The sequence below is a fragment of the Hyla sarda genome, chromosome 9 (genome assembly GCF_029499605.1).
Source record: "Hyla sarda isolate aHylSar1 chromosome 9, aHylSar1.hap1, whole genome shotgun sequence".
Taxonomy (NCBI): Eukaryota; Metazoa; Chordata; class Amphibia; order Anura; family Hylidae; genus Hyla; species Hyla sarda.
The window spans coordinates 124448726-124461838 of NC_079197.1; the positions used below are offsets into that span (position 1 = coordinate 124448726).

Genomic DNA, 13113 nt, shown 5'->3' on the forward strand with positions numbered 1-13113 from the left:
CTAAACATGCATATACTCATTTTTTTTTTTATAACTTTTTTTATTAAAGAATTTTTCTTTAAAGCAGATATTTGAGAATAAGAAAATAAGAGTACATGGAATAATAAACAGAGTCATTACATATTAAAAAGACCAGGTTACAATATGATAACATAGATCCGGCTGTAAAGCTGTTGTAAAGTCCAGATTATTTCAGGTCGGCTCTGTGAGTATCCGGGGAAGACCCAACATCAGAGACATGAAGCTTAGATAAAAGCCGTTATCTAACAGATAATAAAGAATGAAGCGAGGATGATATGAAGTGCTATTAGATGATACTAATAATATGTATTATTACATGCATATACTCTTAAATAGAGAATAGGGAGGAATCTGCTGCTAGACACCTCTACTGACAATTTACCCTGAAAACAAAAGGATGGGCATGTTGATATCCACTTGCTGGATCCTTCTCTTTTGCCAACATCTGCCATTGGTGAAGGAGAGTCAGGAGGCCCCCATACACATTTCATGGTCATCCAGGCCCACCAAAATTGAGTGGTTCATATATATATATATATATATATATATATATATATATATATATATATACACATATATATATATACACATATATCGAGTTTTATTGTCTCTAAATTGATAGCCAGGAGACCTGATGCCCAGCAGATTCCTGCAATTCCTGCATTCCAGATATTGCAATGTGTAACATGACACAAATCCTTGTGACAAATTCTGTTGTGACATTTACAATTCTAACTAATATTGTACTAGCAGCTGGTCCTAGACATTGCCTTCATATAGCACTACCTTTGCAGTCCATAGTAATGCATTAAAACCCGCACATAGCATTATGAATGCTATAGTTACTTGATTCTTTGCTGCTGTCTTGTGACAAACGTATCAATAAAAATGTGATGGGAATAGCAGTCTTGCAAGCTGTTCCTGAAGCTGCCACACACAAGGTGTCTGACAATTCAAATTGAAGCTGTTGTGCTACAAAAGTCTGTTCCCTGTGCACTATGTCATTGTAGTGTAATAATTAACTTTTCCACTAGATGTCACTAGATATTACAGTTTATTACATTTCTCATGTTTTAAGTGAAAATGTAGCTCTTATTTTTTTTTTTTTTTTTTTTTTTTTACTGGAATCCCAATTGTTATAGTATCTTCTATGACATATTCCTGCAAACTGTGGACCTAAACTCCCAGCATGCCTGGACAGCCAACAGCTGTAACTCCACAGTTTGGAGACAACTGTTCTATGATATTATTTTCTGGAACTGTAAGGCTGCTTTCACACTATAAAATTCATCCGTTAAAAGATCCGTTATAAACATCCATTAGAAAAGTCTTAATAACGGATGTTAAACGTCCGTTACAAAATCCCATTCAAGTCTATGGGATTTTTTGATTATCCGTTATGATCCGTTATAGTCCTTCATGAATAACGGCCGTTAGTTGTGATGGAAGAATTAACAGCACATGCACTCATTTTTTTCCGTCACAAGAAACTGATAAATTAACAGACGTTATTTTTAACATTGAAGTCTATGGCCGACAGGACGTTAGTAAATACACCCGTTAATGCCCGTTATTATAACTGACGTTATTTTTACTGAGCATGCTCAGAAGAGGTGACATCAGCAGACTCCTGCAGTGCTGAGGGACTACTAATACTCCCATCATGGAACAGACTTTTTTCCATGATGGGAGTAGTAATTCCCTGGCTGCAGGAGTCTGCAGACAGCTGGGGAGGCTACATTAGTGTTTGTACTACTACCCCCATCATAGAACAGAGTCTGTTCCATGATGGGGGTTGTAGTACAGGGGCTGAGGGATTGATCGCACAGGGTTTCACTTCTGAGACCCGATGCGATGTGAAGTTATTAAGCAGGGGAGCGGGCGGCATGCTCCGCAACCCTGCGATGTATCAGTGTGTTTAACTTGAATGGACGGTATCGAGGAGCCAATCAGGGCTCCCAGCAGGAGATTTAAAAATGAACATTGTGACTAGCAGGGGCCATATGTATATTAAAAGCACTGCAGGGGGCAGACATATAGCCTATATATCTAGCCCCCCAGCAGTGCATTAGATATACCCCCCGCAGCGCATGTATAATGTAGCCTAGCAGCGCTTCTATATACATATGCCACTGCAGGCTATATGTGAAAAGCATTCTAGCAGCGGCATCGGCCGCTATTTCTATTAGCAGCGCATAGTGCCGGCAGCCGTCTCCTGACAGTATGCGCTCCTTATAGAAATACTTTTCATTCATAGCGCTGCAGGGATATATGTATATAGAAGCACTGGGGGGGGGGCAGACATATAGAGTTATCTGCCCCCCCCCCCCCCCCCCCCACACACAGCGCTTCTATATACCTATGCCGCTGCAGGCTATGAATGAAAAGTATTTCTATTAGCAGCGCATAGTGCCGGCAGCCGTCTCCTGACAGTATGCGCTCCTTATAGAAATACTTTTCATTCATAGCGCTGCAGGGATATATGTATATAGAAGCACTGGGGGGGGGGGGGGGGGGGGGGGACAGACATATAGAGTTATCTGCCCCCTCCCCCCACAGCGCTTCTATGTACCTATGCCGCTGCAGGCTATGAATGAAAAGTATTTCTATTAGCAGAGCATAGTGTCAAGAGACGGCTGCCAGCACTATGCACTCCTTATAGAAATATTTTCATTCATAGCCTGCAGGGGCATAGGTATATAGAAGCGCTGTGGGGGGCAGATAACGCTATATGTCTGCACCCCCCAGTGCTTCTATATACATATATCCCTTCAGCGCTATGAATGAAAAGTATTTCTATAAGGAGTGCATACTGTCAGGAGACGGCTGCTGGCACTATGCGCTCCTCATAGAAATACTTTTCATTCATAGCGCTACAGGTATAAAGGTATATAGAAGCACTGGGGGGGGGGGGGGGGGGGGGGGCAGACATATAGCGTTATCTGCCCCCCACAGTGCTTCTATATACATATATCCCTGCATCGCTATGTATGAAAACTATTTCTATCAGCAGCATCAGGCGGCCGATGCTGCTGCTAGAATGCTTTTCACATATAGCCTGCAGTGGCATATGTATATAGAAGTGCTGCTAGGCTACATTATACATGCACTGCGGGGGTATATATTTTTAAATGCGCGGCAGGGGTCATATCTAATGCGCTGCTGGGGGCTAGATATGTAGGCTATATGTCTGCCCCCTGCAGCGCTATATATCTTGCCCCCCACATATATAGATATATCCCCCCTGCTAGTCACAATGTTCATTTTTAAATCTCCTGCTGGGAGCCCTGATTGGCTCCTCAGTACCGGCCATTCAGGGCTCCCCGTGGGGGATTCAAAAGTGAAAGTTGCTTAATAACTTCCGATCACATCGGGTCTCAGAAGTGAAACCCGGTGCGATCAATCCCTCAGCCCCTGTACTACAACCCCCATCATGGAACAGACTCCATGATGGGGGGTAGTATTACAAACACTAATTTAACCTCCCCAGCTGTCTGCAGACTCCCGCAGCTGGGGAATTACTACTCCCATCATGGAAACAAGTCTGTTCTTTTAACGGATGAATATTTATTAATCCGTTAGCACCCGTTATTTCATCCGTTATTAAACATCCGTTTTTACACTTAAAACAGACAATTAATAACAGATGAATGCTCATAGTGTGAAAGAAGCCTTAATCTGTTTATCCTCTATCCGTACATTTTTAGTTTTATATAAATGTAGCGCTGTATATAGTGGCATATGGCATTAAGAACCCACTGCTCATTGCGTAGTCATCAATACCTCCTTCTCCTCTCCCTGCCTCTGCATTACCTGAGCTTATTGATGAGAACTGGATTTAATGCAGGATATATGAGTAAATTGCAGCACCTCATTGTTTGAGCTTTCTTGCAATGCTAATAATACGCACTTAAATGTATTTCTTACAGATTGCCAGAAAATCATCAAAAAATTGGAGGAAGCTTTCTGACCCTTTTTAATCAGTTCAAGTCTTTATATTTGACGTACTGTGCAAATCACCCAATAGCTGTCAATGTTCTCACTCAGCACAGGTAAGGCTCTTACATTATTCTTGCTAGTTATATAGTACATTTGGACTTTTAAACCCACTATACTATGACTCAGTGATACTTATACTATTCAGCTCAGTGAAGGAAATTACAGTTGTGGCCAACATTATTGGCACCTTGAAATAAAAGTACACTGTGTAAAATATCTCCTAAAATAAAGTACTTACTGAACCTGCTTGGAGATAACCAAAAAAGTTTAATGCAGCACTCTTTATTAGTTTAAAAAAAAATGTGAAAGATTTTTTTTTTTTTTAAATTCCATCATAATGTGAACAACAGCAATGTTTCGACTCTTTCCGGAGTCTTTTTAAAGCATCAAAAACAGACATGTGGTAAACTTTTATACACTTTCTGTGCATGGGTCTTACAGTCAATCAATAATAGTGAATAAAATGAATCAATATCCATTGAATCAATATCAATCATCTCAGTGATTATCTGCCATAGAAAGAGACCCATAGACACACATACTGCAGTGTAAAAAATAAAAAGATCTACCAAGAGACATATCAAAAGAAGGGCTCAGATGGCAACAAAAATGCCTGAAGGCTTTTATTATTGCCAATGTTTGTGTTACCTAAGTATCTCGAGGGTAGGTGCCTTTTAATCGTGTCCATTTCATATGCTTTCTTACAGAAATGATTATATATACAGGGTGGGCCATTTCTATGGATACACCTTAATAAAATGGGAATGGTTGGTGATATTAACTTCCTGTTTGTGGCACATTAGTATATGTGAGGGGGGAAACTTTTCAAGATGGGTGGTGACCATGGTGGCCATTTTGAAGTCAGCCATTTTGAATCCAACTTTGTTTATTTTAATAGGAAGAGGGTCATGTGACACATCAAACTTATTGGGAATTTCACAAGAAAAACAACGATGTGCGTGGTTTTAACGTAACTTTATTCTTTCATGAGTTATTTACAAGTTTCTGACCACTTATAAAATGTGTTTGATGTGCTGCCCATTGTGTTGGATTGTCAATGCAACCCTCTTCTCCCACTCTTCACACACTGATAGCAACACCGCAGGAGAAATGCTAGCACAGGCTTCCAGTATCCATAGTTTAAGGTGCTGCACATCTCGTAACTTCACAGCATAGACAATTGCCTTCAGATAAACCCCAAAAGATAAGTCTAAGGGGGTCAGATCGGGAGACCTTGGGGGCCATTCAACTGACCCATGACGGCCAATCCACTTTCCAGGAAACTGTTCATCTAGGAATGCTCGGACCTGACACCCATAATGTGGTGGTTCACCATCTTGCTGGAGAAACTCAGGGAACGTGCCAGCTTCAGTGCATAAAGAGGGAAACACATCATCATGTAGCAATTTCGCATATCCAGTGGCCTTGAGGTTTCCAATGATGAAGAATGGCCCCACTATCTTTGTACCCCATATACCACACCACACCATCAATTTTTGTGTTCCAACAGTCTTGGAGGGATCTATCCAATGTGGGTTAGTGTCAGACCAATAGCGGTGGCTTTGTTTGTTAACTTCACCATTCACATAAAAGTTTGTCTCATCACTGAACAAAATCTTCTGCGTAAAGTGAGGGTCCTGTTCCAATTTTTGTTTTGCCCATTCTGCAGCCCCTGAAACTATGGATACTGGAAACCTGTGCTAGTATTTCTCCTGCGGTGTTGCTATCAGTGTGTGAAGAGGGGGAGAAGAGGGTTGCATTGACAATCCAACACAATGGGCAGCACATTGAACACATTTTATGGTTAGTGGTCAGAAACTTGTAGATTACTCATGAAAGAATAAAGTTACGTTAAAACTAAGAACATTATTGTTTTTCTTGTGAAATTCCCAATAAGTTTGATGGGTCACATGACCCTCTTTCTATTGAAAAACAAAAGTTGGATTCAAAAGGGCCAACTTCAAAATGGCCGCCATGGTCACCACCCATCTTGAAAAGTTTCCCCCCTCACATATACTAATGTGCCACAAACAGGAAGTTAATATCACCAACCATTCCTATTTTATCAAGGTGTATCCATATAAATGGCCCACCCTGTACATCAACATGTTAACTTTTTTTTGTTGAGTGTTTTTGGACATGCTATTTGGACAAAGTTGGTCCATATCCACTTAATTCTAAAGATATTGGCTTTTTATATGTACAAAACATCCAAGGGGCTGATAATGTGGACCGCAGCTGTAGATTTAAAGGGGTACTCCTCCCCTAGACATCTTATCCCTCGCGATCTCCCTGCTGCACCCCGCTCGTGACCTCACGGCCACGCTCCCTCAATACAAGTCTATTGGAGGGGGCATCAAGCCCCCTCCCATAAAGTTGCGTTGAGGGGGTATGGCCATGACGTCACAAGCGGGACGTGACCGTGACATCACAAGCCTCCTCCCCGCATTGCCAGTCATCCGGCACGGAGCAAAGTTCGCTACGTGCACCGGATGTCTGGGGTGCTGTAGCCGAGATCACGGGGGTCCCCAGCAGCGGGACCCCAGCGATCAGACATCTTGTCCCCTATCCCTTGGATAGGGGATAAGATATCTGGGGGCAGAGTACCCCTTTGAGCAGTTACAACTAACTTCTCACAGTTGCAGGTATTGTGATACTGGTGTCATTGGGAAGAAGGGATGTGGTCACACCAGTGATGGCGATGCTGCAAGTCACAGAACTAAAGAAGGACCCTTCAGAAATAACAGCCTTTCCTATCTTAATCAGCCCAATTGGTTCTTCAACATAATAGATGTGCAATTATATTCAAGAGGTGTCAAGTGATGTTATCCAGCTTTAGAATCTTACTTTTTATTCTAGGAAAAAGGACATTAACAGTATTTGATAGCCAGGGCCAGACTGGGAGATAAAACTATAGCCTAAAGTTAATTCAGGACACAAATTTAATGCAGACTTTAAAAGAGATTTCAGGAATTTATTGCCCAAATACTTTTAGACTTGGTTCAGGCCTATTATTTTGGTCAATATACGGTATATAGTCTTAGCCAAATCCAAGAGTGGAAAAACACAGGTAAAACTTAATGGAAAGTTTTATAAAAATTATATTTATTTATATAGTGTCAACAGATTCCTCAGGACTTTAAAATTTTAGGGGTACAAATAAAGACAAGTATCAGACATTACAATATAATACACACTAAATATTCAAACAAGGAGTGAGGGCCCTGCTTGCGAGAGCTTACGGACTAGATGGAATGGGGTTGAGACAAAAGGCAGAAAGTGCTTTATTGATACAATGGTCTGACCATGTTTTATAAATAGGGGAGGTTACTTAACCCCTTAACGACCAAGGACGTATATTTACATCCTTGTCCGGCTCCCGCGATATAACGCGGGGTCGCACGGTGACTGCGCGTCATATCGGGTCGGTCCCGGCATGTATCTGATGCCGGGACCCGGGGCTAATAGCACGCAGCAGCGATCGCGGTGCCGTGCGCTATTAATCCTTTAGACGAGGCGTTCAAAGTTGAACGCCGCATCTAAACCAAAAGTGAATGGTGCCCGGCTGCTCAGCGGGGCTGATCGGGACCACCGCAGTGAAAATGCGGTGTCCTGATCAGCTGGGACGCGAGCGGAGGCCCCCTTACCTGCCTCCGGCATGTCGCCTCGGCGATTGATTGCTCCAAGCCTGAGATTCAGGCTTGAGCAATCGACCACCGATAACCCTGATCACTGCAAAGCTATGGCTTTGCAGTAAACAGAGTATAAGATCAGTGTGTGCAGTGTTATAGGTCCCTATGGGAGCTATAACTGCAAAAAAAGAAGTGTAAAAAAAAGTTAATAAATGTGATTCAACCCTTTCCTCAATAAAAGTTCAAATCACCCCCCTTTTCCCATAAAAAAAAACACCATGTAAATAATAATAAATATAAATATATGTGGTAAATGTCCGAACTATAAAAATATCATTAATTAAACCGCACGGTCAATGGCGTACGCGCAAAAAAATTCCAACCTCCAAAATAACGTATTTTTGGTCGCTTTTTATATCATGAAAAAATGAATAAAAAGCGATCAAAAAGTCCAATCAATACAAAAATGGTACCGCTAAAAACTTCAGATCACGGCGCAAAAAATTAGCCCTCATACCACCCCATATGTGGAAAAATAAAAAAGTTATAGGGGGTCAGAAGATGTAAATTTTAAACGTATACATTTTCCTGCATGTAGTTATGATTTTTTTACAGAAGTACGACAAAATCAAACCTGTATAAGTAGGGGATCATTTTAACCGTATGGACCTACAGAATAAAGATAACGTGTCATTTTTACCGAAAAATGTACTGTGTAGAAACTGAAGCACCCAAAAGTTACAAAATGGCATTTTTTCTTCAATTTCGTCGCACAATGATTTTTTTTTCCATTTCGCCGTTAATTTTTGGGTAAAATGACTGATGTCACTGCAAAGTAGAATTGGTGGCGCAAAAAATAAGCCATCATATGGATTTTTAGGTGCAAAATTGAAAGGGTTATGATTATTAAAAGGTGAGGAGGAAAAAACGAAAGTGCAAAAACGGAAACACCTGTGGTCCTTAAGGGGTTAAAGGAGTACTCCAGTGCAGTAAAACTTATACGTTTTAGATCGCTTGGACCCCCCTGTGATCTCCTCCATGGCACCCCGACAGACCCCAGGAAGAAAGCGTGTTGACCCCCACACAAAGCGGCAGCCAATATGCCTCTTCTGTGTATCTCTAAGGGAGAGCCTTCCTGGGGACTGCCGGTATGCTGTGCAGGAGATCGTGGGGGGGGGGGGGGGGCAAAGGATACGGGATACGTTTTTTACTGCACTGGAGTACTCCTTTAAGTGTGTAGTGCATAGGAGGAGACTGCTGAATATTGCATTTTTGATGTCTCCAAGAATCACAGATCTCCAAACGGGCAATGTGATAGTAGGAAGACCAATTAGGGGATGTCTTACACCTGCTTGAAGCGATGTGTCCTTAGGGCATATTTAAAACTGTAGATGTTTGGTGTAAGTCTGAGGGTTTGGGGCATCACATTCCAGAGAACTGGTGCAGCACGAGCAAAGTCTTGGAGACTGGAGTGAGAGGTTCGGATTTTAGAATATGTTAGTTTATTAGCAGAACAGAGAGCACGTGTAGGATGGAAGACAGAGATAAGGGAGAAGATGTAGGGATGTGTAGCACTGAGGGAGAGCTCTGTGTGAGAGTGTGGACTTTATACTGTATTCTATACTGAAAGGATAAAAGTTTTTTGCATCTTTTTTCTGTGTTTTGGACCCACTCCTGGATTTGGCTGGGTGTGAACCAGGCCTAAATGCTGCTGTAGATACTGCTTGTAGGCTGTTCTTCTTCTGGGCTCGGCAGGTTGCAGGTGATACAGCCATGGCCGTAAATGTTGGCACCTGACATTTTTCAAGAAAATGAACACAGAAAAGGATTGCAGTAACATGTTTTGCTATACACATGTTTATTCCCTTCCTGTGTATTGGAACTAAACCAAAAAAGGGAGGAAAAAAAGCAAATTGGACATAATGTCACCAAACTCCAAAAATGGGCTGAACAAAATTATTGGCCCCCTTTCAAAATTGTGGAAAAATAAGATTGTTTCAAGCATGTGATGCTCCTTTAAACTCACCTGGGGTAAGTAACAGGTGTGGGCAATATAAAAATCACACCTGAAAGCACATAAAAAGGAGAGAAGTTCACTAAGTCTTTGCATTGTTTGTCTGTGTGTGCCAAACTAAGCAGGGAGAACAGAAAGAGGACTGTCTGAGGGCTTAAGAACCAAAATTGAGGAAAAATATCAACAATCTCAAGGTTACAAGTCCATCTCCAGAGATCTAGATTTGCCTATGTCCACAGTGCGCAACATTATCAAGAAGTTTGCAACCCATGGCACTGTAGCTAATCTCCCTCGGCGTGGACAGAAGAGAAAAATTGATAAAAGGTGTCAACGCAGGATAGTCCGGATGGTGCATAAGCAGCCCCAAACAAGTTCCAAAGATATTCAAGCTGTCCTGCAGGCTCAGGGAGCATCAGTGTCAGCGCAAACTATACGTCAACATTTAAATGAAACAAAACGCTATGGCAGGAGACCCAGGAGGACCCCACTGCTGACACAGAGACATAAAAAAGTAAGACTACATTTTGCCAAAATGAACTTAAATAAGCCAAAATCCTTCTGGGAAAACATCTTGTGGACAGATGAGACCACGATAGAGCTTTTTGATAAAGCACATCATTCTACTGTTTACCAAAAATGGAATGAACGTAATGTCCTCAAAAACAAGAATACTGACACTAAATGGGAGACTTTTAAAAATATCTTAAGCTCTCACTGTAAGATGTATATACCTTAGGGAATAAAAGGGTCATAAATAAAAGAAAACCAATATGGATGTCCCCAGCTCCCATTCACTTATGGCAATATATGCAACTTGCCCATTTTTACTCTAATTGGAAGCAGGTACTGGACCTTCATAGATCCCCGCTCCCCTTTGAGTCCCTCTGTTTGAGTACTGACCCCCCTGGTTGTTTGGTCTCTGTTCACTATGCCCTCTTACGTGATCATACCTGTTCTAAACCTTTGGCTCATCAGGGGGGATGGTCTCGGGAGTTGGGCTGCACTCTTGCCCGGCAGGATTGGACCAAAGCTTATGCCCTTTGTCATGGTGCCTCGGTCTCGGTGAAATTACAAGAGACCAACTTTAAAGTGTTGTCTAGATGGTATCGTGTACCTGCATTGTTGCACCGCTTTTATCCCTCCATCTCAGATGTATGCTGGAGATGTGGCGCTTCTCCCGGGACCATGTCTCATGTTTGGCTGGACTGCCCCCCTTCTTCTCCCATTTTGGTCGCGGGTTCTGGAGATCATTAAGAGGGTGACGGACATTGCTGTTCCCCGTTCCCCACAGGCTGTATTGCTGTCGATGCTCCCGGGCTCGATCAAACCCATGAAGGCGGGCTTGGTGTGTATTCTTCTCTCCGCGGCACGTAGGGTCATACCTAGAAAGTGGAAATCTGCCCAACCCCCGACAATTTCTGACTGGGTCCGTGAAGTAATCTATATACATGGGATGGAGGAGTGCATGGCGGAGACGGCGTCCAAATGTGAGCGTTTTTTGCTGCCCTGGATGCCGTGGTCTGCGTTTTTGGACTCCCCCGCCTGCGGTGCCCTGAACCTGTCCCCCTGAGGTGGGGTCCTGAGGACGCACTTTTTGGGAGCTGGTTGGATGCCCCTGGCCCTGGTGGTCCCTCTCCACGGTAGAGTTCCTCTCCCTTTCCCGGGTTCCCCCTCCCTCTTTCCCCCAGTGTGTCCTTCTTTGTCCCCCCTTTCCCTTTTTTTCCCCTCTCCGTCTCTCTTTTCTTCGGTTTGTGTTGTTTAGTCTTCCCTTCTCGGTGTTGTTTTTGTTTGATTTAGTTGATATGTTACGGGCTTATAGTGTCTTTCCTTGCCCATATTCCGCCTACTGATCATTTATTGTTTACCCGGCTTGATTATGCTGGTTTACTTGCTCTCATGTTTCTTATTGTTATTTTTGCATTGGCTGCTACACGTCCCTTTCTTGTGTACGGGATGACTGGGAGGCGTAGCTCCCGGGACTCCTCATATGCCTATTTGCTGCCTTTATTTGTATCTCCTCATTGTCAATGTATTGCTGCCATCTCATGCAGAATTGTTTACATATGCTTTCCTGTCAGAAGATGTATATCTTGGCGGATGACATTTCTAATGTTTTTGTATTACTATTGGTCCTTAATACACTTCTTTTTGAATTCGAAAAAAACAAAAAAAAAAAACAATATGGATGAACAAAAATGTTATGGGGGCAATAAATGACAAAAATAAAGCATTTAAGCTACTAAAAGAGGACAGCAGTGAAGAAGAATTAAAAAGCTATAGAGAAAAATGTAAAATATGTAAAAAAAAAACAGATAAAAGCCGCAAAAATAGAGACAGAAAAACTCCTTGCCAAAGAGAGTAAAACTAACCCCAAAATGTTTTTTAACTATATAAATAGCAAAAAGGTCAAAAATGAAAGTGTAGGCCCTTTAAAAAATGATAAAGAAGAAATTATAAACGGGGATCAGGAAAAAGCAAATATATTAAACAAATTCTTCTCCACTGTATTCACCGAGGAAAATGAAATGCATTGGGAAATACAGCGAGATAAGGTAAACTCCCCAGTACAGGTCACCTGTCTAACCCAGGAAAAGTAAAGTGCCGCCTACAAAAAATCAAAATAGACAAATCACCAGGTCCAGATGGCATTCACCCCCGTGTTCTAAAGGAATTAAGTAGTGTAATAGACAGACCTCTATTTTTAATATTCATGGACTCTATAGTAACAGGGACTGTTCCCCAAGACTGGCACATTGCAAATGTGGTGCCAATATTTAAAATGGGGACAAAAGGTGACCCCGGAAATTATAGGCCTGTTAGTTTAACCTCTGTTGTATGTAAATTGTTTGAGGGTTTTCTAAGAGATGCTATTTTGGAGTATCTTGATAAAAATAAGTGTATGACTCCATATCAGCATGGCTTTATGAGGGATCGGTCCTGTCAAACTAACCTGATCAGCTTTTATGAGGAGGTGAGCTCCAGACTGGACCATGGTCAATTGCTGGATGTCGTATATCTGGATTTTTCCAAAGTATTTGATATGGTTCCACATAAACGGTTGGTGCATAAAATGAGAAGGATGGGGCTGGGGGAGAATGTGTGTAAGTGGGTAAGTAACTGGCTCAGTGATAGGAAACAGAGGGTGGTTATTAATGGTACTTATTCTGATTGGGTGACTGTAACTAGTGGGGTACCACAGGGGTCAATCTTAAGTCCTGTCCTATTTAATATATTCATTAATGACCTTGTAGAGGGGTTGAATAGTAAAGTAGGAATCTTTGCAGATGATACTAAACTCTGTGAAGCGGTAAACACAGTAGAGGACAGTAGGTTGGAGGCTTGGACTGGGAAGTGGCAGATGAGGTTCAACACTGATAAATGTAAGGTAATGCACATGGGGAGGAAAAATACGGCCTGGGATTATGTATTAAATGGGAGCACACTAGG

The 13113-nt window shown here is 42.0% G+C and overlaps 1 protein-coding gene across 3 annotated transcripts in view; it reads left to right on the forward strand.

Moving 5' to 3' along the window:
• The window catches only part of ARHGEF6 (Rac/Cdc42 guanine nucleotide exchange factor 6), a 213081-nt gene that overhangs the window by 50421 nt on the left and 149547 nt on the right, over positions 1-13113 (forward strand). For all 3 annotated transcript variants that reach the window (XM_056540316.1, XM_056540318.1, XM_056540319.1), the window contains exon 9: positions 3951-4073. In XM_056540316.1, the coding sequence (XP_056396291.1) occupies positions 3951-4073 (123 nt within the window). The remainder of the gene's footprint in view (positions 1-3950; positions 4074-13113) is intronic.